Source organism: Spodoptera frugiperda, chromosome 23 (genome assembly GCF_023101765.2).
Source record: "Spodoptera frugiperda isolate SF20-4 chromosome 23, AGI-APGP_CSIRO_Sfru_2.0, whole genome shotgun sequence".
Lineage (NCBI taxonomy): Eukaryota > Metazoa > Arthropoda > Insecta > Lepidoptera > Noctuidae > Spodoptera > Spodoptera frugiperda.
Window position 1 is genome coordinate 5,967,896 of NC_064234.1, and position 25,674 is coordinate 5,993,569.

The window sequence follows — 25,674 nt, forward strand, 5'->3', positions numbered from 1 at the left end:
CCACAACATATCTCACCAAATTCGACCTACAAGTTAGCCGATTGATTTATACAAACCAGATGCTTCGAACATAGTTACGTTACAGCGTAGTAAATTACCATACTATCTGTCAAATAATATGTTACTGTCTTACTATTATGTTACATGTTTAGGAATTAGTGATTGGCGGGCATGTATTGTAACCATGTACGTGCTGGGGCATTTACGAAGGCCTATTTTGAATATTCGTGATATTATCATATCTGAATAATGACAAGTTTGTAGTAAAACTTGTAGACCTACTTATAGTTGGGTTGTAAAGAGCTTTAAATGGTTGTTACGAGTATCAAACAAGTTTTATGCATAACAAACCTTTTTTTATTCGAGGATTTTGGGGCTTTTGCATTAGCGAAAACACGTAAAATTATAAGGAAAATATGGGTCTGTATTTTATCTTAAACCTTGAGAAGAATGTCAATAAACCTCAATGTCATGAGATGAAGTTTCTAAATTAGAAGATTGCATTTTATAAATGTATCACGGTTTGTTCGTCCGTCAAACTATTGTCCAATATGTGTCATAATGTTTATCCGAAGTCTATTTTGATTTAAATGGCGGCCAGTTAATAGAACTTCGTTTGATTAGTTTCAAACAAAAAGCTTTTATGCCTTCAATATGATAGACGTAGCCTTCGTCAATATTTATAAGTGAGTCTATTAATGTGTAAAGTCATTCGATGCGACAGCCCTTCAAAGTTTTCAATGTCTCTGCCACCATACATTTGAAAGGTAAGTCAGAAACATATTTAAGTGCCCTTTTCGATGTATTTGAAAGTGGTATCAATTTGATACTGGCTATTTAGGATAAATTGGAACCTAATATAATGGATTTTAAAGCTTAAATCAGTTCGAACATAGGTACATGTAAAGTAACATTAAAGAATGGTAGGATGCAAAGGCGGTTTTATCGCTAAAAGCGATCTCTACCAGGCATCCTTTGGGTGGATGGATCACTGTTGAATGATAGTGGAGGTGGTTCTTGGTGTACTTATAATTATATGTGCTACTTACATAAAATATACACAATTACATACATACACACACACATACATTCATTGTTTTTTTTCTTTTCAGTAAGCTAGATAGTACTCGTACATTAGAGACGACGATTAATAAACGTTTGGAGTAGGTATAACACGAGCCTCACTCTCCGTCACATGAAACTAAAGCAAACATTGCGAAAAGTGTTTACTAAAGCGTAGCCTCCTTGTTTCTGAGAAAAAATAATGATATTGTGTTTTGTTATACCTCTAATAGGAGCACTATTTGGCAGAACCCGACATAACCTTGAAAGGTTCACGAAGTTCAATTCCCGCGACACGACAAATATTGATATAACTCGTAAAGATATTTGAACTATATTCTAGACTAGGTATCTTGTACGTGATTTGTGTGTGAAGTAGCTGTGTGGAGTAACTTGTTAGACTGACACACGAGCTGCGAGGTAACAGGTAACACATCAAACAACATTTGTTTATCCTACCACTCGTAAAACTAAGACTTCGCCTTGCTTAAGAAAATATTATTGCCAGAAAGTTCTCCGGCTCGCTTTATTGCTTGCAGTAATACAAACGACACGCTTTATTTTCAGCTACGACTGTTCCTGATGTGTTTTTAACGATATGGCTACATGAAACTATGTAAATAAATACATATTATTATGTAAAAACACATCAAACTTCACAAATAGATGAACAATAAACGCAACGTTTTATTGCGTTTTTATTAAGAATTCGAAAAATACAATTCTCTAAATGCCGTCTTTCTAATTTAGAATTCGTTCTTCCTCATAACATTCGTGGCGGATTCATCTTGAGAGTCGACTTAGAGTCTCCATACAATGTAGGTAGTTAGGTTCTAACATAGCTCAGTGTTATCTAATAGATCTGATTTACATATTCACGTTTAAGACATGTATTGTTGTTGTACATTTGAGGAAAGATTGAGGGACATGCCAAGTTTGTTTGGACGGCAAAGATGACGTAAGCTTCGCACGCGAGCGCAGCAACCCTTATTATAGTGGAGTGAGGCATAATAAGTGGGCCCCACGGTGGGCGCCAAGAGGGCAAGGCTACGGCCTCCACGACTTGACTACTTAGAGAAATCGTGCAGTTATTTTAATCTAATTTATAAGGCAACGACTTTACATGGCAACTAAATTCAAGTTTAAGTTACGTTCGGGAACCATTACGTGATTTTGCAAATACCTAAACAAGTTTAAGGTGAGGTGCTTCAAGTTCGCGTCCTTGTTTTTAAGTCGAATTAGGGACAATACGACATAAAATACTTTCTTCGTCTAAACATTTACTTTGTATTTCGTTTTACGTAATCAATCATTGACCAAATACATTAGCTCGAATTTCTTTCGACAGCGTGTTATGATTTTTGGCAACAACTTACGCAGAACACTGGTGCCAATTTGTTTAGCCATAAAATAAAAATAAGTCATTTTTAAACTCCTAAATACTGATTTCACTATCTTTAAAATATTTCAAAGTTCAAAGTCAGTGGCATAAGAACGTCAAAGTGCGGTCTATTATCACCATGATGACCACATAATGTGACCGTAGTCTCGGTCATTAGATTTAATGATCCATTCGATACGAAAATAATGACCAGTAATAATAAAGTTTACTATATCCAGCAGGGATTAGGGCGGAGCGTGTGCCTATCTCTAGCAGGCACAAGACGTATTCCGTAACTCTCTGAGACCCTAACGACTCGCATAGACATTTGGACGTGTGTCAAGGTCAAGTCTGAAGCTAACATATTGCGAGCTAAGCAAGTCTAAGTTGACACAAATGTCTGGTTTTATAGCCACCTCGTGTCGCACGATGAACTCTAATCGATAAGTAGGTGAGGTACTGTCCCTGCTTGGCTAAGCTTGAACATTTTATTGCGGAAAATTATTTGCTCTATAAAATGTGTGATTTTATCATAGAACATGAAAATTAATATTAATTATAGTAATGAAATAAGTCACTGACCTGCTGCCAAACATGATAAGGGAAGCGGTTTGCGACAAGTGCTGACGCGATCGTATGCGCTGTGGGTAGGAGGATGCCAAAAGCCGCGGCGACTGGTGCGCCAACCGGTAGCAGAGCATAGGCAGCGAACACAGCCCATACGACGTGTGCGGCACCCTCGGCTGCTGCACCGGTGTTCCATGCTGGCAGAGTGGCGGCCAGGGCGACGCCACCGCCAGCCAGTGCCAGCCAGCAAGCTCGTGGTAACCGCCGCTCCGGCGCCACGCCGGCACGACCACACCACCACGCTAACCCGCTACATAGTAGTGCGTGCGCAGTCAATACGCCGACCTGGACAATAATTGTTAAATCAATAAATACATTCCCAGTTACATAAAGAGCACTTAAACCGATTTAGACTAAGGAAAACTTCACAACATGAGATGGTACATTTTACAAAGCGCTTGTATACCATGTAATTTGGCTTACAGCACAGCAATTTACTTTCTTTGAATAGTGTCTATAAATTGGTTCGCCTTACTTTCTTTGAACATTTTCTTCAGGCTCGTACATGTACAACAGCCTTGACAGTGTTTTTAATTTAGTTCAAGGGTGTTTTGGTACGTAAATACGTCATACCAAAACAAACTATTTTTAGTTGACTACAAATTGGAAAACTGTACAATACAATAGTTACTGCCCCGAGGAGTGCCAATCATTAATTTAGTTTATTATTGTTATTTATGACTTTGCTTGCTATGCAAAATAATGTGCGTTATTACAAAAATTTATCAGAAAATAAAATCTTTATGTTTGATTACCTACATCAAAAGCTTCACTTAAGTTTGAGAATATGCCTTACCTGTGGTGCCCTCCGCCAACCACGAGTGGCATCGACAGCGGCGAGTGCGGCGGCGAGCAGTGCCCATAGAGCCAGCGCCGAGCCGACGGAGGTGCGCTGCAGCTTGCACGCATAGCGAGCATACAGCTCCTCCAGCTCGGCCGACTCAAACCGCCGCCGCGCCACCAGCCGGGACAGCGGCCCACGCGCCGACATCGCCTTCACCGCATGGTCCATGCCGCTCCGGCTGCCTCACCTCGCTGCCGCGCGTAACACTCCTCGCCGCCTCATCTATAAAACAAAACATTATTTTACCAACTCTGTTTAGGTATATTAACAACTCGATAATTTGGTTCCCCAAATGAAAAGCCTCGGGTGAAAAAATACGTACAAATTAAATACGTCTTCTACTTTACATTGTGTTATCTTAAAATAATAAGAACATGGCAATGGTATTCGTATGTGAGTATATTTAACTAGAAAATATTCTCTCATACTCGTATATCATACCTAATTTTCAAGATGATAGATAGATAGGTGATAAATTTTATTTGAATTACAAAAAGCCATTGATTAGAAAAAAGTTTCGCGTAGGTGGAATTTTAACAGACTTGACATAGTTGATGCTGTGTCTACCGTTATTTACGGTATTATGTTAAGTTTTAAACATTTATTGTGGCTTATAGAAAAAAGTAGATTTATAATACCAGATTTTCCGTGAGATATAGATTAACGTAACGGTATCGGAAGAAGTTTCCACGACATTGTTAAAGTTCGGAGAAAAAAATGCTGATAGGGACAACTCCCAAGTGTTCTTCACTTTTAAAATAAATCGTGGTATCAAAAATAGTGTTCGTCACTTAACCTATCAAAGCCAAACCACAGCAATAAAACAACAAAGCTTATGTTTCAGCTGTCGCATTAAGAGGAAGACTTTACGAACGTTTCAAAATAAACGGAAGAGTGTTTCGTTACTGTGTTTATTGTACACTACAAGGAATTATTTGTACGCAGCTATCAGTCTGATCAGAATCTTTACCGGAGACAAATGAGGGCCTAACAAGAAAGTAAAGTAAACTGCCAGAGAAACAATCCTCACTCAATTTTAGCGATGATGTTCTAATTGAGTCTTCCCAGTTCTGCAGTAGAAGTTATTAACTAATTTCATTCAAACATTGCCTTTTGTTAATTTACCAATACAAGGCGAGTAAGTAAAGTTTAGTCAACATACATATTTACCTGTATTAGGTAAGATTTACGAGAAGTCTACCAGATCATATTGACGGTATGACATGACAAAGGCTTTTATAAAACCACGTTGAGGTTCGAGCGCTTGTAATATTATGCGAAATGTGGCATTTAAAACTGACAAGAGATAAATTCTCAAAGGGTTAACGAGATCCCGTTTCACCGTCCGACCACCAATGGACAAGTTTAAAGGTGCTCCATAGCTCGCGGTTACGCCACAGGGACACGGAGCAAACGTGCCAGGAACGAGCCTGGACTTGAAAGCATTTCTCCTTCACAACACAAACAGCATACTTAATGCTCGGTTTACGGAAAACATGCGGATAAAAGGAACAATAATAATATTTAAGAAAGAAGCCGTCTAGTCAACAATCCTAAATCCTTTGTAAACAAAACATGGCCTGTAAGTCGCTCCTGAACGAAGTGACTTTTAAGATAAGTTACCTAAACTTGGGAAGCCCGCTCAGTAGATTAGTCTTAATCGCGGTGCCGCATTTAGTTGTATACAAACTATTTCTTAGTTTTACGGGAGTAATCCTTGTTTTATTGATTTGTACAAAATAGCGATGAGTAGAGATTAAATTAGCCTCCGACACGAGCGAAGCAAGACGTGCCGCGTCGCGAAGAGACAATCAAATTAGCATAATCGAGGCGCGCGCCTGCATCCGATAGCTAATGAACCACGATACCGATGTTGAAATTTTTATCGTGCAATCACCACGTGTCGGTGTTTTATGCTTCAACAAGACGACATAAATATCTGCACGTGGATAAAGAACACAGTGAAACCATATAGGTATTAAATCTTGGTAATGATTTACCAGCAACGATTCATGCTTCTAAGAAAATGTTTATCATTTTCCTATTATAGCAATTGAGGAGTAATTTACCAATCATTCTATTCTAAATGGTGCGGAAGGAATACATAATGTTTAACTTGTAAAGAAATTGTGTCACGCAACACGTTGAGTGTGCTACCAGGGTAACCCGAGCAACTCAATCAGAATGTCAACCACAATGAGGACTTGGCAACTGCACATAATGTGAACGCGCTGCGCCAATACTTTATGTCCGACGTAACACGTACTACAGCCGGCTATTTTCATGGAGAATGTTATTCACAGAGTTCCATTCACACCATCTTTCAAATCCGTAGCTGATAATTAGGTCATTCTAATATTCGTATTTGAACGGTTATTATACATTCAGAAATGTTACCGTTGTACAAATCTATATTAAACTTAACACACCTACTAAACGTTCTCAAGTCTGCACAACTTATGACTAAACATAGAATTTTAAATACATCCTGCTACAGAGAGGATACCGATAGTAAAGGAATAACTGAAATATTTGTAAATCCTGAGGGAACGAAATGTACTTACGATACTTGAACTAAGTACCGTAATTCATTCGTGATCATCAATAACTAAATAGCCCATCTATTCAAAGCTTCTTCAATGTTTGGCAATACAAACCGTTTGAAACGAGTCCCAAAACCAAGCGAGCATTTCGTCGGGCAATACAACCCAATTAGAGATAAAACGAAGCCCAGACATCCATTACGGAGGAAATTTCTTTATCTTTATTGAAATAAACATGTTGTCAGTAAAGGGCCCGATACGTTTATGAAACTCTGTGTTGTGGTCATTGATATTACTCAATGGTTGTTTAATGGAAACAAATATTTTAACAAAGCTATCTAAATTGTTACGTGATTAGTAGTTTCGAGAGGATATTTAGAGAGTAAAAACTTTTGTGTGAGAAACGGTACGTTCCATATATGTACAATTTTATTTATTTAGCACAAAACAATACGTCTGTGAAACACAATAGGTCTGGCTGACAGCGGTATGAAATACTTATGAGCACAACTGTACGAACAAACGTAAAAATCTCAAATGATCAAGGCCTCGAGAAAAACAACATGTATACCGTATGACATACAATAAAAGGTATAGCAACGTTGTTCCTTTTATATGTTTTTGGCAATAGCCGGCGGATAATACACGAGGTTGAGAACAAATAAGTTAGAAAACAGATTCAACCCGCGGGGAAGATGGTAGGAGAGGGGAAGGGGGGTCACGGTCGCCGGGTCAATAAACCCGGCAGGCATAGCTGTGGCGAATAAAACGCGCCGCGACGCCAGCCGCCGACCGACGACTCGAGCCCCTCACGAGCCGCACTCATGAATTTCAGTCAATGAAAGCGCAGGTTGCGACCAAACATACCTTTATTACAAACTCCAGATCCGGTGCATTCGCCGGTTCAAATTGCTTTCCGCTGACTCATAAAGCCCGTATGTATTTGACCGCATTACCTGCGCAACTACACGCAGAAAAACGTTGCACTAATTAATCTAATTAATTTGTAAAGTCTAATGCATACCGTTTGCTTGGAGGTTTGTAATAGTTGACATATTACGATAATTTATCACGTCTGTCTTTCCATAAGCGCAGTACAGCACGTAGGACTTTGATAAAGTATAAACATTTGGCTTATATCTATGTATGTACGTAAGAATATATTCTTTAATTAATAAATCCTTTTCTAAAAGAAACAAAACAGTCGAAACTTTGTTCTTGCATTACCATAAAACTCAGATGAAAACAAACAAACAAAACAAAAGTAGAGAAACCGAATCCATAGAAGTGCGAGATGAAGTTAACCGTAAAAAGATGAAAACATTGAACATGGATCGAAACCATCTTTGATATAAAAATATCGACTTTCTTATAAGACAGGAACTTGAAAGAGGATGTTTTTATAAGAACAAGACAAGATTGGGACCAAAATGGAAGTACGTCTGTCAAAGAATTTAGAAATAATGGAGTACTTTCATTTACGTTGAAAGCTGTTTCCCACGTGAATTGAATAACTGCGAGGAAAGATAACAGACAGACCCGAAAAGAAAGCAAGCTATAGAAAAACCTTCCCGTTCACATGAAACACCGAAATGATTTCTTTTTGTGGGAAAAATACTTGAGGATTAACCTAGCTGTTGACTTTATTGAAAACGTAATTTCCCATTTGTCTATTAGACTTGGTCATAACTAATCAGGGCGCATCGCAATCAATACTAGCTTTGATACAGTTCAGTAGTAACTGGTTAACATACCAATCAAATAACGAGGTGGTATTGATTTTCCTGCTGTGTCCCCTAATCATCATAATTCCACGGCAATAGCGTCCCATTTCATAATTATATAGGAAGGGGAAACGGTTCCTGTTTATTTTTTAATGTGTTATGTGGAAGTTGAACTTTTTATGGAATGAAAGGATTTTTTAAGGAGGGAAAATCACACATATACTTCTTCCACCTTGGGCGAGGCGAGAAGAGTATCAGACTCTTACTGACTAAAACCCCAGACTCTTACAGTCCACAGCTCCATTATACAGGAATAGTGATTAACTCTGAAGTCAGAATAAGTCATTAGAGTAATTTTATAACTTCAAAACATGCATATATTAAAGAATCGACTCAATTTATTACACAATAAAATGCAAATTAGGTTTTCAACATATCACAGTTTTTCTAACATTTATTTACTAACTAGAAGTACAGGATAATATATTATGTATAATTATATACAACTATCAGAAACTAGATATCCTTCGACACTAAGGAAACCAGACATGTCGAGTCAGAATAGAATTCAAAAAACATACTTAATTATCAGACAGGAAAAATCTAGCGTTTGTATAGGATTTACTTTAAAAATACCAACGGGATTTTTTATACGGGGAAAATCTTCCAATGTCCCGTCTTGGGCGAGGCGAAAGAGAGTGTCAGACTCTTACTGACTAAAAACCACCCCGTTCCTACTCCTGCTTTTCGAGCCGGAGCTCCGGTAAACCCACTAGGTAGTCCGCAGCTCCGTAGGTATGTTATTACAACCGAGGATGCAGCGGGTAAGATTCCAATATCCTATAAGTAAAGATAAATTGCACGGAGAACCGATATGTGACCTACATATCTCACTCAAATCCCAACGTATTGCACGCGAAGATCAATTCTTAATTCCGTATATTTTCACCTCTAGGTCATATCAATACAGTTCTTTTGAAACAACCATCTTCATTAGATTTAAAGTCCTACTTAGGCATTAAAATTTAGATGTTATTTTTATTAACGTTACTCAATTAGCAAAATACCTTAACAGGTTTAGAATCATATTTGGAGCAGATATAAATCATAGCTTAGTTAAAATCTAAAATTAATGCTGCCATGAAGTTTCAGTTAAAAGTTAAAAACTAACACTAATGCCGTCATGTTGGCCGTGTAGTTGCAAGTGCGACGGTCAAGCAAGGGGTGCCGGGTTCGATTCCCGGGTCGGGCAAAGTATCGCTGGTCTTTTTAGGTTTTTAAAAAAATTTCTCAGTAGTCTCACGGTCTTTTCAAATACGCTCATAACCTATTAAATGGGATTTATAATTTAAATAGTGAAAAGTGGTTGTACATTGTAGAGTGACATTACGTGCCATAATGTGCACATATGTCTACCTTTTCGAGGATAAACGTCGTGACGATATTTTTGAATTTATTATTTAACACTAATCTTTTCTGTGTTTTCCTAAGAACCCTTACTTACGGTAACAATGAAACATGACTTTCAGTCACGTTTAATGTTATCATCATGTAAATTTAAAAGTTACTTCTGTATTTTAATTCGAAGTTTAATTACAAGCCGTCACGTCATATCCAGTTTTTAATTAATTATCTGGTTTTGAGCTTATCTTAATTACATCATAAATGTTTTTGTTGCTGTTAATAAAACGGCTACTTAATAAAAAAAAGTTCCATAATATTATGTTACTTTGCATTGAATGCAATTTGTTGTCAAACGGTGTAATTTTATGGTATCTATAAAGTTATCGTTCATGATGCAGTGGCACGGGCAGGCGATAAGTACAGCAATCGCATTACTGATGATATTAGTATGGTAATGGACCTAATTACAGATTCAGACATAATGAGCTCTTTGTTTACATCGACAGAAGTGACAATGTAATACATGGAAGTATAGTAACTTTAACATAAAACTATGACGTCATCAAGCGCTAACTGTGTCTGTAAAACAAAAGAATCGCACCGGGTCACCATTCAACAGTCTACGACTATAAACATTCGCTGTCAACTTTCCAGATTTGGATCATAATGGAGTCATTAAAACCTTTTTTTTTTTGTAAGCTAAATCATTAGTATGAAAATATGATGTCGAAGGATATCCTGGCAGTCATCGCTTAGAATTTGGCGCCAGTGTTTTCGTAGAAATAAAATAAAACCCAGGCAGTAGTTAATGAACAGTAGTTCATGTTGCGTCAATTGACGAATGCAATGCAAGCATTCGTCAATAACAATAGGCTGATTAACGTTGCCTTTCCGTGGACACTTTTCATTGTTACTAAGCAAGATTTGTCATTTGTAAGCTGCCTGTAGCTTGTGAAGGATGCATGCATTCGTCAAATGACGTAATGGAGACATTGAATTATTTTAATGGCAGGTAGTTAGTTATAAAGATGACGATAATCTTACATTCACGTTTTGACAAAGATCTCCCTTCGCCGACCTTCTAAAAAGTCACAAGGGTATTTCCAAGTGATACCCTTTAAGTACAAATCTTATAATACCTAAGACAGCGTGCCTTTTGGCGCCTACAGACAAAAAAGAAGAACAACAACGATGACAGACCAAAGACATGAGCAAAAAGTAACACTAACAATAAATATTAAGCCAAACATTATCCTTGTCCCTACAAAAAAGTTGTAGGTAATGACAGATGTGTCATAGTAAACAGTTAAGGATACGTGTACAACTACAGATACGCTAACTGTTAAGATAAAATTAAGTAATGATAGTTAAAGCTTGTTAGCTATAGATTACGGTGACATTATCATAATTATGTTCTGTACACCGGTGTACCGAGTATGACAGAATCATTTAGTGATTCATATTAACAAGACGCTTAAGATGTTCTCAGAAACACGATAAACTAATTATAAAACCCATAATTACATAAATATGTTAAGTATGTTTACGTTCAATATGAGGAAACAACAAGCAATGAACAATTTTAATACTTCTCTCTTCTAGTGGACACAAGTCATAACTGCAGCTGAACATAAGGTTTCTGTTCAGCCAGATAGATTGATGCAGTTATTATAATGTAAAAAAGCAGTAAGCAGAAACATAAAACTTATCACAGAAAATCATGTTTAATTCTTTGTCATATTCTGTATTGTTCCGCGGACGGTTAAGCGGGTTACCGGGGCTCCAACTCGAAAAGCAGGAGTAGGAACGGGGTGGTTTTTAGTCAGTAAGAGTCTGACACGCTCTCACCTCGCTTAAGGCGGGAGAAGCCATTAGATGATTTACCGTACTTAAAAAAAAAAAAGAAATCCTGTATTAATCCCTAAACTTTAATAGTCAAAATACACGTGTACTACTACTCTATGTTACAAGAAGCTATGTAACAAGTATGTTACATAAACAACATATTACATTGAAAACGAGGAAAACAACACCACTAATGTAACGTACATACATACCTACAACTTAAACTCTCGTTAACGTGTAAATAAATGTCTAATTTTATCTCGCCCTTAGTGCAAAGTGCAAATATCCGTTTGTTAACGTAAATATCCGCAAAACGTTTTCGTCGAGTCATACAGACAGAAATCTTTAGCTGAACATAACATAAATATTATAATGTACTCTAATATGTAGTTATAAGTTACTTTTAACAATGCTTAGTTTGCGATTTCCTGAAGAAATAAGCATGTTTTTGTAGTCATACTATTAGTTCCATAATAGTAGAGGGCGATCCCATTACCAAACTTAGACCTCACTTACAAACTCCGAACCATTACTGAGAACTCGAAAAACCCAATACTCTACCCGACCCAGGGATTGAACCCACTTGAAACTACGAAACTGGAATAACGAGCCAGAAGCATAGTATTACTCATTCTCGGGTAAACCACCTAAAATTCTTCTAATAACCTAACCTTGGTAAGGTGCCGGTGTCGACTGACAAACTTTTTTTTTTTCTTTTGTTTGTTGGTACATATAGTTGTGACAGTCAATATTTTAAAAAGGTAGACAGACTTCGTTTTCTTGTTTCTTGTAACGTAAGGGTCCATGGAGCTAAGAACTAGACCGAAGTGACGTGGGTCTGGGTAGACCAAACAATCCTGATTACTACTGCAGCCTACAAGTTAAACAATGTCATATTATGGGATGTTATTCAAAATGAAACAATGTACTAGGACCACTTGTTTAACAATAACATTGAAGCTGACCCATTAGAAAATTAAAATGCCGTTCGTTTGATTCATTCAATTCCTCGGTTATTATAACGTTAAGAACGACGCGGATATGGAACCAGTCGTAAACACATCGTAAAACAAATTGGGACGTCTACATTATGATTGGCTGCACGAGCGATATCATCATCAACAGATGACGAATGACGATTATATTTCGCATGGGAATGCTAAAATATTCTGTGTATACACGAGGATCTGTCATCGCAGACTAGCGGGGCTGTTCCAACCAGAAATAGAATGTCACCTCGGAATATGAATATCTACCGAGGGATATTCATACTGCAATAACATTGCTTCCGTGTACAAAAATAATATATCACGCAAACACGCCCACATTGTTGATCTAATATTTAAAGCAACTAAACCGACCGACATAAATATCAACATGGAGCAATTTATCTTCAAATCCACATACTTCTTACGCCACGTTAATCTATCAATGGTTTTAGTCTGTTAATGTAATTAACAATAACTTTTAGTGGCCATCCACAAGATAAATGATGTTGTGGCCCTGATTCACTAATGTTTCGACCATCAAAAACGTCTAGTAAATAAAGTTCTTTTAATTCATTTGCTGACAGACAACGCGCAGTACAAAGTACAAATTGCTTGGATGTGGGAAGATTTTACTGAATAGTCGCCCGTAAACGAAAGTAAACACTAAAGAACCAATTACTGAAATTCATCGAGAAACGTCTGTCGATAAACATTCCGTTTTCTATTACAAGTAAACGTTGAGACTTTTAAAGCTTCAAAATCCTATTATTGCTACTTCAATCGTCGTCTCTAATATTTAGAAGCCAAACGAATATCTTTGCTTCATTTATGCCCGAATACTCAAACGCTACTCAATTTTAAGACGCTCTCAAAACTAGTTCTGTCCCTATCAATTCTTTATAAATTGACAGAGATAGCACGATATTTAAGTACAACTTAAAATTGAGTAGTGTTTGAGTATTCGGGCGTTAGTAATGTAGATTTGAATGTCCATATTTTTTACATCATAAAAACGTAGTTACCATCCTGTTGACATGGTTGCTGGCCCTGTCACAGCGACACTTGTTTTATTTGGCTAGTAGTCAAATTCTGAGTAATCTGATGGCATGAATCTGTGTCCTTGCGTTGTAAACTTGTCCTTACATTTGACCCCCCAGCTGTATATTATATCTCATTTATCTTTGTTACAAAACAAAGATGTAATTGGACTAGACGTGTCTTTAACAATACTTGTTATAATTAGCATCTGATAAAGATAAAAATAAAGTGAAACAGCAGTACATTGATCTTTCTTATCGCAAAACATGAATGTGATGACGTACACACATACATTTTTTCATTAGGTCGGTTCATCAAGTACGTATAGATACATACTTCCGTATTTTTTATATATGTTTGTATATAAAAACGGTTTGTTTATTCCTATTACTAGTAATAGAGTATCTTTGTTATGGTTCAAAGTTTGATATCAATACAAAACCGTTATTCCATATCAGTTCATACAAAATACTTTGACGGTATCTTAGTGCCGTGCTTAAATGTCAATTGGAACTGATTCTAATGATTTATTGAACACGACCGGCCATTTTATGTGGTAATAAATACGATACATAACTTACTTTCCAATCTCTTTACGTTTGAAACAAAACCGTTGTAAATGTCAGAATGACATGACACTAACTGTCATTATATACTGGCAATACAAAGACTAGAAATTGACCAATCAAAACAATTACCATTATTACGACAACGTGTTTGTTACCTACGCATTAGCATTTTCTTATTTATATGGAAATAATCATTTTATGGTGTTTAATGAATGCTAAAGATTGTTTGGTTAAGGTGAAACAACTAGTCAAATAGCTTTAAAAGGAATGGTGATTTGACATTATCTGGGGGCACGGTAGTGCTTCGCAAAGTCGACATTATAATTTACGAGTTTTACGAAACATCTAAAGAAAAAGTATTCTGATATTTTTAACAAAATGTAGTACATAGGTACCTAATTCACACTGCCCACCGTTGATAGCAAAAAAAGTTTTATCTAGAACTTAAAGCATACAAGCTTAGCACTCCAACACGCACTAAATCAACAGGGCAATTAAAATAATTTATCATAATCAATTAGCAATATAATTAGCTCATACATAACCGCGATTATGGCGGGCTAGTGAGCCGGTGACAGGTGACCGTCATTACGAGACCCACTTCAAGTTATCTAATTAAAACAACACACTTGTTCCACGAGCGCATTAACCATGCGCCTGTGTTAAACAGATTAACTACACCTTACTGGTCGCCTGTCAATAAAGCGCCTTTATTAAACTAGCCTCTAATTATGTCACAGCGATTTGACACTTATCTGCACTCAACTTATATTAAGAAGAAGACAGATTTGTTTGTTTGTGAAAGATAGCAATTAATAGACTCCGTCTACTAATAATAATAGGTGAGTATTAAATACTATGTCAGTATTAGGAATCTATTAAGTTTTCAGGGAGTATAACTAAGTTCTAATACAGTAGCCAAGTGCCACTTTTGTGCTTGTCTCCCGAGAGAGTGGGAAAACTCAATGTATGGGGATAGCTACGGACTACCAAACGGGTTTACCGCGGCTCCGGCTCAAAAAACATGAGTAGGAACGGAGTGGTTTTTAGTCAGTAAGAGTCTGACACTTCCTCTCGCCTCGCCCAAGGTGAGAGAAGTCATAGGAGGATTTTCCACCATTAAAAAAATGGGGATGATTTTGCCACGTGTCAAATTCCATATAATTTAGTTTTCTACTCTCTTCGTAAACTAGCACTGAGTGGCGTTTGGCTACAAGCTCAGGTTACTTCGTTATTTCTAAATAATGTTCAGTTTCTTATTCAGGGGTCATTTATTGGTAAGTCGTCAAAAAGAAAAAGAAAGGTGTATCCCACCCAAAACATAAATGTGAAAGGCTGCCAAGTTCGATAATATTGGAACGCTTCGCCCATAAAAGAAGTGAGATCTAAATAAGTACCAAGTTCCATACACAGACCTCAGTTAAAAATGATATAACAAGTTGGCAAGTTTTCACACACTTTGTTATAAACCTACTAAACGCAATGAGTCAAGTATATAATTTTCTATTAAAACTTGCCAAGTTATATCATTTTTAACTGAGGTCTGTGTATGGAACTTGGTACTTATTTAGATCTCACTTCTTTTATGGGCGAAGCATTCCAATATTATCGAACTTGGCAGCCTTTCACATTTATGTTTTGGGTGGGATTTCATTTATTTTTGTAAGGTTTATTTTCTTTTTTTCTTATTTTACTTTACTTTAACTAAATACAAACCTTCGTAACGAATTTTAGGTCGGTACGACCATTGGAAGATATAGATAATTTTTTTGTTTTAGTTCCTTAGGGGTATGAATTTACACCTTCATTATTTTTAAAACCGACTCACACTTGGCCATTTTCAGATTTTTTCCTTTACTTTGACCTAAAGACCTACCTCCATGCCAAATTTCAAGTCAATACGACCATTGGAAGTGGTCTAGGTTTTTGATGAGTGAGTGAGTGAGTCAGTCAGTGAGTGTATAGTAAAAATAGCGATTTTCTGACGTCAATATCTCAAGACCTACAATAGGTACATTAATGAAATTTTGTATTTTAGATAAGTAAGTAGATCCCGACAGATACTAGAAATTTCAAATGCGTAGATAAAATAGATTTTGAGTTATAGGTGGGTCGAACTTGGCCCGAAATGGTTCGTGTAATATAACCCACGGCCGGTGTGTCGGTTTTTTTTCTCGAACTTGGCGGACACACTGCCGTGTGTCTAGATAAAACGAACAAATGTTTTATCTGCTAAATTCAAGGAAACCTACTTGAAAAAAAACCATCCAAACTGCATGCAGGCAAACCCACAAACTATAAGCTAACTAGTATTCAATAGAAAATCACACATCTATACAGTAAAGCCGTTTAACCTATATAAGAATGTATTGCGGTTAAATTAATTCTAGACAGATTATTTCTCGCCTACAAATTATCTAGGTAGGTGTTGGTTTTGCATAGTTCTTATCGCTATCGTTATGGATATTGCTAACTATAATATGACTTCACTGGAATTAGTCACACTCATAACTACTTATGAACGAAACTGTTTAATTTTTAACGGTTAACAAAGCGTTTTGGAAAGGCATAGTACATAGTACCTTATTAGTTACTAAAAAAATTAAGGGAAATAACATTAAATATTCATCTATATCCAAAAGGAAAATCCGAGGTGCAGAAATTCAAGTCAATGATAACATACTAAACCAGGCATCAAATCCACATTATCTCACTAAGTAACAAATCAGCAAACTCCAAAAATATTTAAAATTTTCATAGTTTTTAGCGTATGTATAATTACAAGAAGCTTCAATTAAGTTAGCGTACAAATAAATTTAATGAATCATTCTTTGTACTTAATTAAACTGCATTTATTTCCGTTTGTATTTTGTCCAATTAGACGTTTAACCAATTACTTTGTGCTGTATTTTTTAATGAAAACATTTAACCAATGACGTACACGATTGATTGGATTTACGTCAAAATGTCAAAGTTTAACTTCACACGTCTTGTCTAAAACACGTAAATAATAAGACGGACTCCGGTATTTATTTTTTTAATTCGCGCTAACTTCACACTTATGCCATAAACAAACAACAGAGGCACACTAAACAGACTTATAGCTCGAGTAAATAATACTGAACGGTACTTCACATATTCTTTTAAGTACGCTATTATTTTTTAAATTAGAAACGTTGATGGAGCATTAAGGGCTATTTTCCATTACAAGGTACCTGTTCCCTTTACACCCGTTTATTATCATGTATTTACGCCTACAGGAACTTGTTATGTAATATATGAAAGAGGTCTAGGTTAGGTATACAGGTTTTTACAAAAACTTCGGAATAGAACCTACAGGTCAAATGATGAATAAACGGAGCAAATTAGGTTTTATATTGTTTTTTGACAATTTCAACCTTAAATATATATCCTTATGATATTATTTTCATCGACTTATATGGCTTTGTCCTACATGTAATTTGTAATACCAAAAATCCCTAAAAACGATCCCCCGGTCTCCGATCTGACAAGCATTATTGGGGTTAATTTGAAATTGCGTCAGAATTTGGGTTCGCTCCTGGGTTGTGGGAATCCGTACCTCATTAGGAGGATATATACGACGTCAGAAAACAGAGTGAACAAATACTCACTGTTTTGTTTACCTCTAAAGAAAACAAGCATGACGTGCTCTATATCAATCTAACTCAATAGTTCCACATCATTAAAACGGTAGACAATACAATGTTTAGAAAAGAAAAAGTTAATCAATTAGAGATCCATTATCTACTTTATACAATGAAGACGTATTTGGAACAGCCAGTAATTATCTTGTAATGCTTATCTCTGGACCACTTACGAGCTTATCCCTCCGTTTATCTTGCTTAAACCGCATGTGAACTAAGTAAACAGAAACTAACCGTTAAATCACAAAATAAACAACATTTTAAACGGTAAATCGACGATTAATTAATTATTCTTTGAAAAACCAAAGCACTTTGGTGTTAGTGATTTCAAAATGTATAATTAAAAACATTAAAGGGTTATAAAATCAAATGCTTCGTTGAAAATAATTTGATGTCAACATTTTAATTTTGGTTGTTAATCGCAGTTTTAGCAGACGCTTGATTAAGTCTCATTCTTTAATTAAATGGAGTCTGCCCTTTTTTGTTTTTAGTAGACATAAAGATCTTCATATTGATTGAGTAACAGAAACGAAGTTCAAACGTTCAAATGTTGTAAGATCCTATAAAAATAAAGTGCAACACGTAGCTAACATGTGTGGTCGGATCCCTGTATTTTTAGATCTGCCATAAAACGTGGCAAAGGATACCGAACTCTACTCGATGGATTTACTGACGTCCACGTGTTACGTGTTACATAGTATGCACAGCGCATGCAATGCTCTCCCCTCGACAAATTAAGTTATTAAAATAGTAAAGATAGTATCAACAACTTTTATAAATGCTAATTGAATTTTTGGGCCCATTAATAACATCAAAAATATTTAATTAGTTAGGGTGAATTTAAAAAAACGCTGACATTTTCTAAATTTTGTAGTCTACAGCGATGACTGATGACCTGATTATTACAATACGGTAATAAGACGAAACTCCCACTTTTATTAACACGAAATTACTTTCCCGTAAAAACGTCTTCGTCGCACAAAATCTAATATCCAGTCTGTCGCAATTTAAATAAACGCTTTTTTCACGGAGCCCGGCTTGTAACTCGGTTAATATAACCTGTTAAATAAAGTCATATTACTTATAGCAGCATTTAGATATAAAAACCTTATGTATATTGAAATTACGGGTATTATTGTGACATCGGTTTCATTACAATATCGATACGGATCAAGGGTACAATAACGGCAATTGAATCGAGGTGAGCCTTACTTAAATTCTGTATTTATCATCATTAATTTAATCAGACTCGTTTAGCGAACCGGCAAATCAACGAAACCTCTCCGTGGACAATTACCGAGGTTCCGGAATCTATTAATTTTCAATGTAATTAGTGGCCTGTAGCCAAAGGATTCCCGATCAAGATTTCCTGGAATATCTTAAGGAAATTTATGGGATGGGTATCAATGGCTTTGCAAATGCTGTAATGACACTAATTAAGAAAACTTACTTTACTATGTTATTTGTATGTGTTCCAATCAAGTTGTAACCATCTAAATGACAAATCATTCCGAAGTTATAATGACACAATAGCCAAGTTGCTTAAGACCATAAATCGTTCTATGAGCAAAGCACCTGAAATATGTATGTTGCCCTGCAGCCCCCAACCAACTGTTCATATATCCATACAAGAAACTTCCTAAACTGTTGCGGCAGCTTCTTGCAAGTTTCCCGAGATCAGCCATAAACTTCGTGTACAGAATGAATATTTTAATATAGATTTCAGCTTAATATAGCAATTTGGTACGTATTTGTTGAACTAAGAAGAAAACACGAGAGAAAGTTGTTCACTAATCCGAGGATTGAAGTGGTTTACGATTTACTAAAACTTTTAACTGTTAGTGAGTTGAGTGCTCTCCTTGTTTGGTCACAAAAACGAACCCTCTTTCAGTGGCAATTGGGCAATAAAGTAACAAATTTACTGCTAGAAAGTAGTAAATACATAGAGTACACACACCATTACTTAACATTTTATGATGCACTTTCAATTGGACAATAGCCGAGTTCAAAATTAGGTTAGTGGCTTCCAATTTAAAGTGTTGTCTTGAATGACAGCAATCATACAATCGGGCGCCTTCAAAAGAGGCAAGATTCCAAAATCTCAGCATCGCGTCGGGTTTAACCGAAAAAGACAAAGAACAAAGTGAATATAAAAAGTTGTTTCGGGACCAAATGTCAGTACCTAAGTAACCAACACACTTCACATCGTGCCTAACAGATATTTACGCAACATTTGCGCGACGTGAGTTCCCTTTGACGACTAAAAGTGTAATCTTTGAAAGCCAAATCCTTCTTCGGTTTATTCTTTGCACAAAGAAATTTCTACGTGAACGAATCGCGCGAGTAGTGCATTTTCTTGGGCGAGAGCGTTAGTATTCTGAACACTTTTCATAACTCACGTATGTATTATAAGCCACAAGACTACGTCTAATGGTTTAGAATTCAGATCATAAAGCATTGAAATATCAGCTTTATTGGTTTACTACCACAAACTAATGAAGTTCAGGCTATGGCCTTCTTTGTTCCGAGTTCTGATTTTACGTTAATAAAGGAATAGTAATTTCTAAGTATTTCTATTTTCCATTCCCAATCATTAGTTTACCTTACTAACTAGCTTATTGTAATAAGAAATGCTTGCTGTTATTGATAATTTGGAAGTCTACTCTCGAGTCGAAATTCTATTTCACACTTCGTGACTCGTTGTAGGCGTGCGTAGTCAGGAAATGGAGTGGAAGACATTAAAGGGTATAGCTACAGTTTATACAAAACCATGCAATTGTGTTAAACAAAATGTTAAGACTCAAGGCGATCGGGTACTGGAGGCCATCCTGTGCTTGTATGTCAAACGTAAATATTTAACAATTTTGTACTCTTTGTGCTTTATGTGTGGTCCTATTTCAATTTATTGTGAGTTTGTTAACACGATTAGCTTAATGCTTCTTTATTCACAATCCTTTTAGCAATAAGGCAGTTGTCCCACCGGCAACGATGAACGAGTAACGAGTAGAGCTAGAACTAAAAACGAGTGAAAACGAGTGAAAACAAAAACAAACAAGTGAAGCGAGCACTCGCCGGCAGTGTGAACAGTCAGCGATCAACTATTTGTATATGCATCTCTTTTGTTTACACGGAAAGTATATCTATTGTACGTTTCTTGAGCGAGAAAATAGCCGATAGTTAGTCGTTCACTCGCCGTTGGTGGGACAACTGCCTAAGGCCTCTGTAAGCACCTCTTTTGTCAACAGAAGCGAAAATAACGAGTACGTCATACATACATTTATTTAGGTACTTACTGAATTTTAAAAATCAATGCTTTGGTGTTAAGTGAATGCTCAAACCGAACATAAAATCTTTAATTTATTGATCCCACTGTATTTGGTAAGGCGATAAAATTATGTACCCCAAATATTAAGTCGTTGAAATTACCCAGTCAAGACTTACACAAGTTTTATTAATTAATTATGTAATCAGAATTACTTCAACATTTACTTTGGAATTGTTGTTGTCTTTATAAATTATAAAACCAAAGTTTAAATTAATTCAGTTTAAGTGTAAACACAGCTGAGGAATCAAACCAGAAGGTTGGTACTTAAATGGCCATCAAAAGTGTAACAAAACACAGAGTAAGGTCTAATATAGGTCTGTAGTGGAACCAAAGGCAAACATTTAAAATTTTACGAGCCGGATGCAGCCAGCCAGCGCAGCAATAAACTGGGCTCAACACACCACTCTACTAACTGACACTGATCGAGTTTTACACAGTTTGCAGGGGAGGCGACATGCTATCAAATATCTATCACGTTGCACTGCCGACAAATTTGCCAGAATATTGCTTTTGCGATTACATTGTAGCGACAATTTTAAATTTTTCCTGAGTTTAAAAAAATGATGGCGGGCATTCGAGTGCAGTACAGTACAAATTAGCAGCTGCCGTCTCTAATTACTATTTCATCATCGAATAGCATCGTTTCGCGCTATGCACACAAGTGATAAATACAGTGCCCTATTTAAAGGCACTAAAATGCCAATTTTAGTTCAGTGTTCAAAATAAATCGGTCTGTAACTAGGTACTATCGTAAACCAGAGTTACCTACCAAACAATCGCAGTACAGTCACAAATCTAATGATTTACAGTTGTTATTACATCTGCGTCTGTTTCTAGCAACAGCATTGACATTCGAATCTATGAATCATTTTATTTGGTTTTGTTTCCAAACTGGTTATGTTGATACTGCCACTAAACACTTTGATCGATCATTGACGTTCATTGCATTCTCAGAGTTTTTTGTGTAAGTAATGTATCAAAAATTATATTAGGCGTTGCGGAGTCCTAATCCGGAGCTGCGGACTAGTTACCTAGCAGGTTTACCGGAGCTCCTGCTCGAAAAGCAGGAGTAGGATCAGGGTGGTTTTTAGTCAGTAAGAGTCTGTCACTCCCTCTAGCCTCGCCCTGGCGAGAGAAGTTTTTTTTATTATTTTCCCCCCTTAAAAAAAGGCGTTGCGGAGTGGCTTCTGAACTTAAAAGACCCAGTGGCACTTTAAATGTGCCGTGATGGTGACCACTGGCGCATTATTATAGTCATGTAAGAATCCCTCATTTCCTAATCTATTCACAACTTTCCAAGAAACAGCTAACAAGACGTCTTCTCAGTTTTCCATTGTTGTCAAAAATAGGAGGTTGCTCGATGGAGCATCTTCTTTTATTGGTTCCTAAAGATGTTTGGAAATAGAATCAGTCACAAGTTCAAGACCAACATCAAATCCAATGATTTTACATATTTGAAGTAATAAATTAGAGACGAGTGGGCATGACAGAACCTGTTATCTTTAAGTTCCAATAGCCAGTGGCCAGAAATCGCTTACTCACACACGCATCGTGGCCAATGACTTCATAGTTCGTGCTTTATTGTTACCATTCTATCAAGTATTGGAATTTAATTTTCATAATGATGCCATGACAAAACGGTACGTGTTACGGTTTACATTCCTGTTCTTAAAATAAATCCTATGTTTGGTACACATTTTTTTTATGGTATAAGCCAATAAACGAGCAAACGGGTCACCTGCTGTTAAGCAATCGCCGCCCCCCATGGACACCCGGAACACCGGAGACGTTACGAGTGCGTTGCCGGCCTTTTAGGATTAGCAATTTTAGAGTTGTTGGGGAATCATGGATTGCAAAGATTTGGGAAGGGGTAATGGGGCCTCCATATTTCGTTTAAAACGAAAACAAAATTGTTGTTGTTAACTAGTTAGTCAAAAACCTTTCAAGTCCCAAACAATAATTCATGTTATGTTCATGAACGTTATTTAACCAACATCCGCGATTATTAATCTCAAACCAAGATTAAGATCGAAGTTCAACAATGTTTCTGTCCAAAAATTTGATCAATCCCGGCAATTTTAGATTATGATCGGTTTTTAATTTCAGCTATAATATGATACTTATGGCTTTGATTATATCAAAGACTTTTAGTAACCGTCGATCAAATCCCTTTGCTGTCAATCACTCATTACAGATTGCCGTAAATACAACACAGATTCAAAATGATTCTATTCCAAACAATCAATGATTGGCCGACGGCTCTAAGCTTCACCATTCTAAATTCGAAATAATCAAACAATGTTCGAAATCTACTCACGTCAGTAAAACAATTAGGTATAGTTAGTTACACGAAAATAGAACTTCAGGATTAACATTGAAAATTAACTTAGTCATGTTACATTAGACAATAATATGTATAAGTAATTAATTAGTATAATTATTTGCACTCATTGTCTCGGAAACCTATGCAAGTCTAAAAATAAAATGTTATAAAAAAACTATTAATTAATATTCAAACAACTTAAAATATGTATGCAGCTTAATTATAATGCAAATTTTATTTAGGTAGCTAGTCATTCCACAAAATGTTTCATAATTTCTTTTAATAAATGGACGCCCACGACCGTTGTTTTATTGTTAAAGCGTGATAATAGGCTTGTATCAGTAAGTTGTCGAGCGAATGAGCATTTCGCCGGGTGAGCTGAGCGCTCAGCAGCGTGACCCGTGAAACTGGGTTACGCTCTCGGTACCCGCCTACCACCCGTCCGAAGCCAGTTGCAGCACACAAGATACGCCAATAACACTTACAAATATTCTTGTTATCTCCGCCGATACGGAAGGACTGGTTTTTATAGTACTTTTTGATGTACAACCTACCTCACCTCAACCCTAAACTTCGTTAAAGCAACACGTGCTTGCTTCGGTACATGAATTTATGATCATAAAGATTATTCTATGCAAATTAAAAGTACCTACCTACGCTCGATATAGGATCATTATCTTTATCTGCATACAAACAGCAGGTAAACCGAATTTTATCTAACACTTGCAAAACTTGATCCACCCACATTTTTGACATTTAAATTATTTTTCAGATTAATAACAAGACAGGCTCTAACATCGCCTAATGACAATGAGACTATGTTACAACAGATTCCTCGAAAACTTGTAACTAAGTAGGATGTATGCTCTATAGCATAAATAATCGAAAATCTGTTCGATGATATAATTTATCCTTTACAATTTTATTACCTACAATAGACTTCGCGGGGGTCACTACATAGCGATAAAAAATACGAAAACTTTTAGGTCTCAAGTATTAATTCATAACTAGGTTATAATAACCATGCGTAATCCTTTTATTTGTTTTAAAAGTTCGTGAGTAACTAGCCTCTAAAGTAATTTTTAATTTGATTAAGAAAACTAATTGAACAACTCACTAACTAGTAACTTTGAAATTATTTGTACTGAGCATTACAAAGTTATAAAGGTTAGTTTCTCCATTGAAGTTAACTTTAATGCAAAGTAACCGGATTTATTTGAAGTCATCCTCGTAACGTGCCTGGGGTAGGAACCGGCTTTCAGTGGGCTATAAATCACCGTGCACCGTTCTAAGACGCGCTGTCCATTGTTGTTTGCCGCGTACAAACAAAAGCTAAAATAATCAACATCTTAGCGCCTTACCTCTAATAGGAATCCTCGAGGGCGACGTCCCTCCAGCACGCCGGACGAAACGGGCGGCGCGTACCCAACATAAACACTGCACCAAACGGTTAAATCATACGCGGAATAAGCGAATTTGCAGCCGATCTAATGTCAACACTGCACTGTCACTTTGTTCGATCACTGAAATCCAATTGGTTCGTTTGTTTTTAGTCAGTATTTAGAAATAACTACGCGCATGTCAGATGAACGATAGCGTTAGTATTTTTTTGTTTCTCTCCAATAGCATCTCCCAAGACTGCCGCTCGATGACTGGCGAGCCGGGCGCGCGCCGTTCGTTTGGTCGGATATTCATGACGCGGGCCAAGCGGGGTGCGGGGCGGTGTGCGCGGGGCAGGGGGTGCACGCCTTCTTTGAATGGTAGTGTAATATTGAAGTGAATGAATGAAAATAAACAATGAATTGATTTAATATTAATTTTCTAATTATTCTAAAATTGATTGCTGCGATTCTCCTACGTGTTCTTACAAAGTTAATAGAACTCAAGAACTATTTTACTAATTTAATTATATTAGGATAAGTAAGTGAATAAGTATTATGAACTGTTTTAAATTTTTAATAAGTACTAATACTAAAGCTGTTATAAACGTGATGAGCTGATTTATTATCGTTTGTGCATACTTGTTTACCTATTAGAAATTGTGTGTAAGATCACAGGTAAGATTAGAAAATTATTTTAGTCGATGAGATGAAAATAGGTGAATATCCAAATAAGTAGGTGATCTGCGCCTGAGTACCAAACTTACCTCGTCATACCAATCAAATATTTTTCCGCATTAAATCTAATGGATGCTTCAACTCTTAGAACCATTTTCGATGACAGGACAGGTAAGTAAGTAAGTAGGTATGTATGATATGTATTATGACTCACAGTTTAGTTTAAAAATATACCCATCAGAATGCAACTAAACAGAACTTGCTGTATTCAGGTTAGG

The 25,674-nt window shown here is 36.4% G+C and overlaps 1 protein-coding gene and 1 long non-coding RNA gene across 5 annotated transcripts in view; one reads left to right on the top strand and one right to left on the bottom strand.

Annotated features, from left to right (window-relative positions):
* The window catches only part of LOC126912169 (uncharacterized), a 242,111-nt gene extending 226,419 nt beyond the window's left edge, over positions 1 to 15,692 (top strand). The window contains exon 2 of the long non-coding RNA XR_007706796.1: positions 15,568 to 15,692. This is a non-coding gene — a long non-coding RNA (uncharacterized LOC126912169). The remainder of the gene's footprint in view (positions 1 to 15,567) is intronic.
* LOC118266600 (Ca(2+)/calmodulin-responsive adenylate cyclase) overlaps positions 1 to 25,020 on the bottom strand; it is an 80,717-nt gene extending 55,697 nt beyond the window's left edge. For 3 of the 4 annotated variants that reach the window (XM_050703003.1, XM_050703002.1, XM_050703001.1), the window contains exons 1-3: positions 24,701 to 25,020; positions 3,867 to 4,136; positions 3,026 to 3,355 (exon numbers count right to left, since the gene is read on the bottom strand). In XM_050703003.1, coding sequence (XP_050558960.1) covers positions 3,026 to 3,355; positions 3,867 to 4,082 — 546 coding nt within the window. In that variant the 5' untranslated portion in view covers positions 4,083 to 4,136; positions 24,701 to 25,020. The remainder of the gene's footprint in view (positions 1 to 3,025; positions 3,356 to 3,866; positions 4,137 to 24,700) is intronic. The other variant, XM_050703004.1, reaches the window with a different exon arrangement.
* Between the last annotated feature and the right edge of the window lie 654 nt (positions 25,021 to 25,674).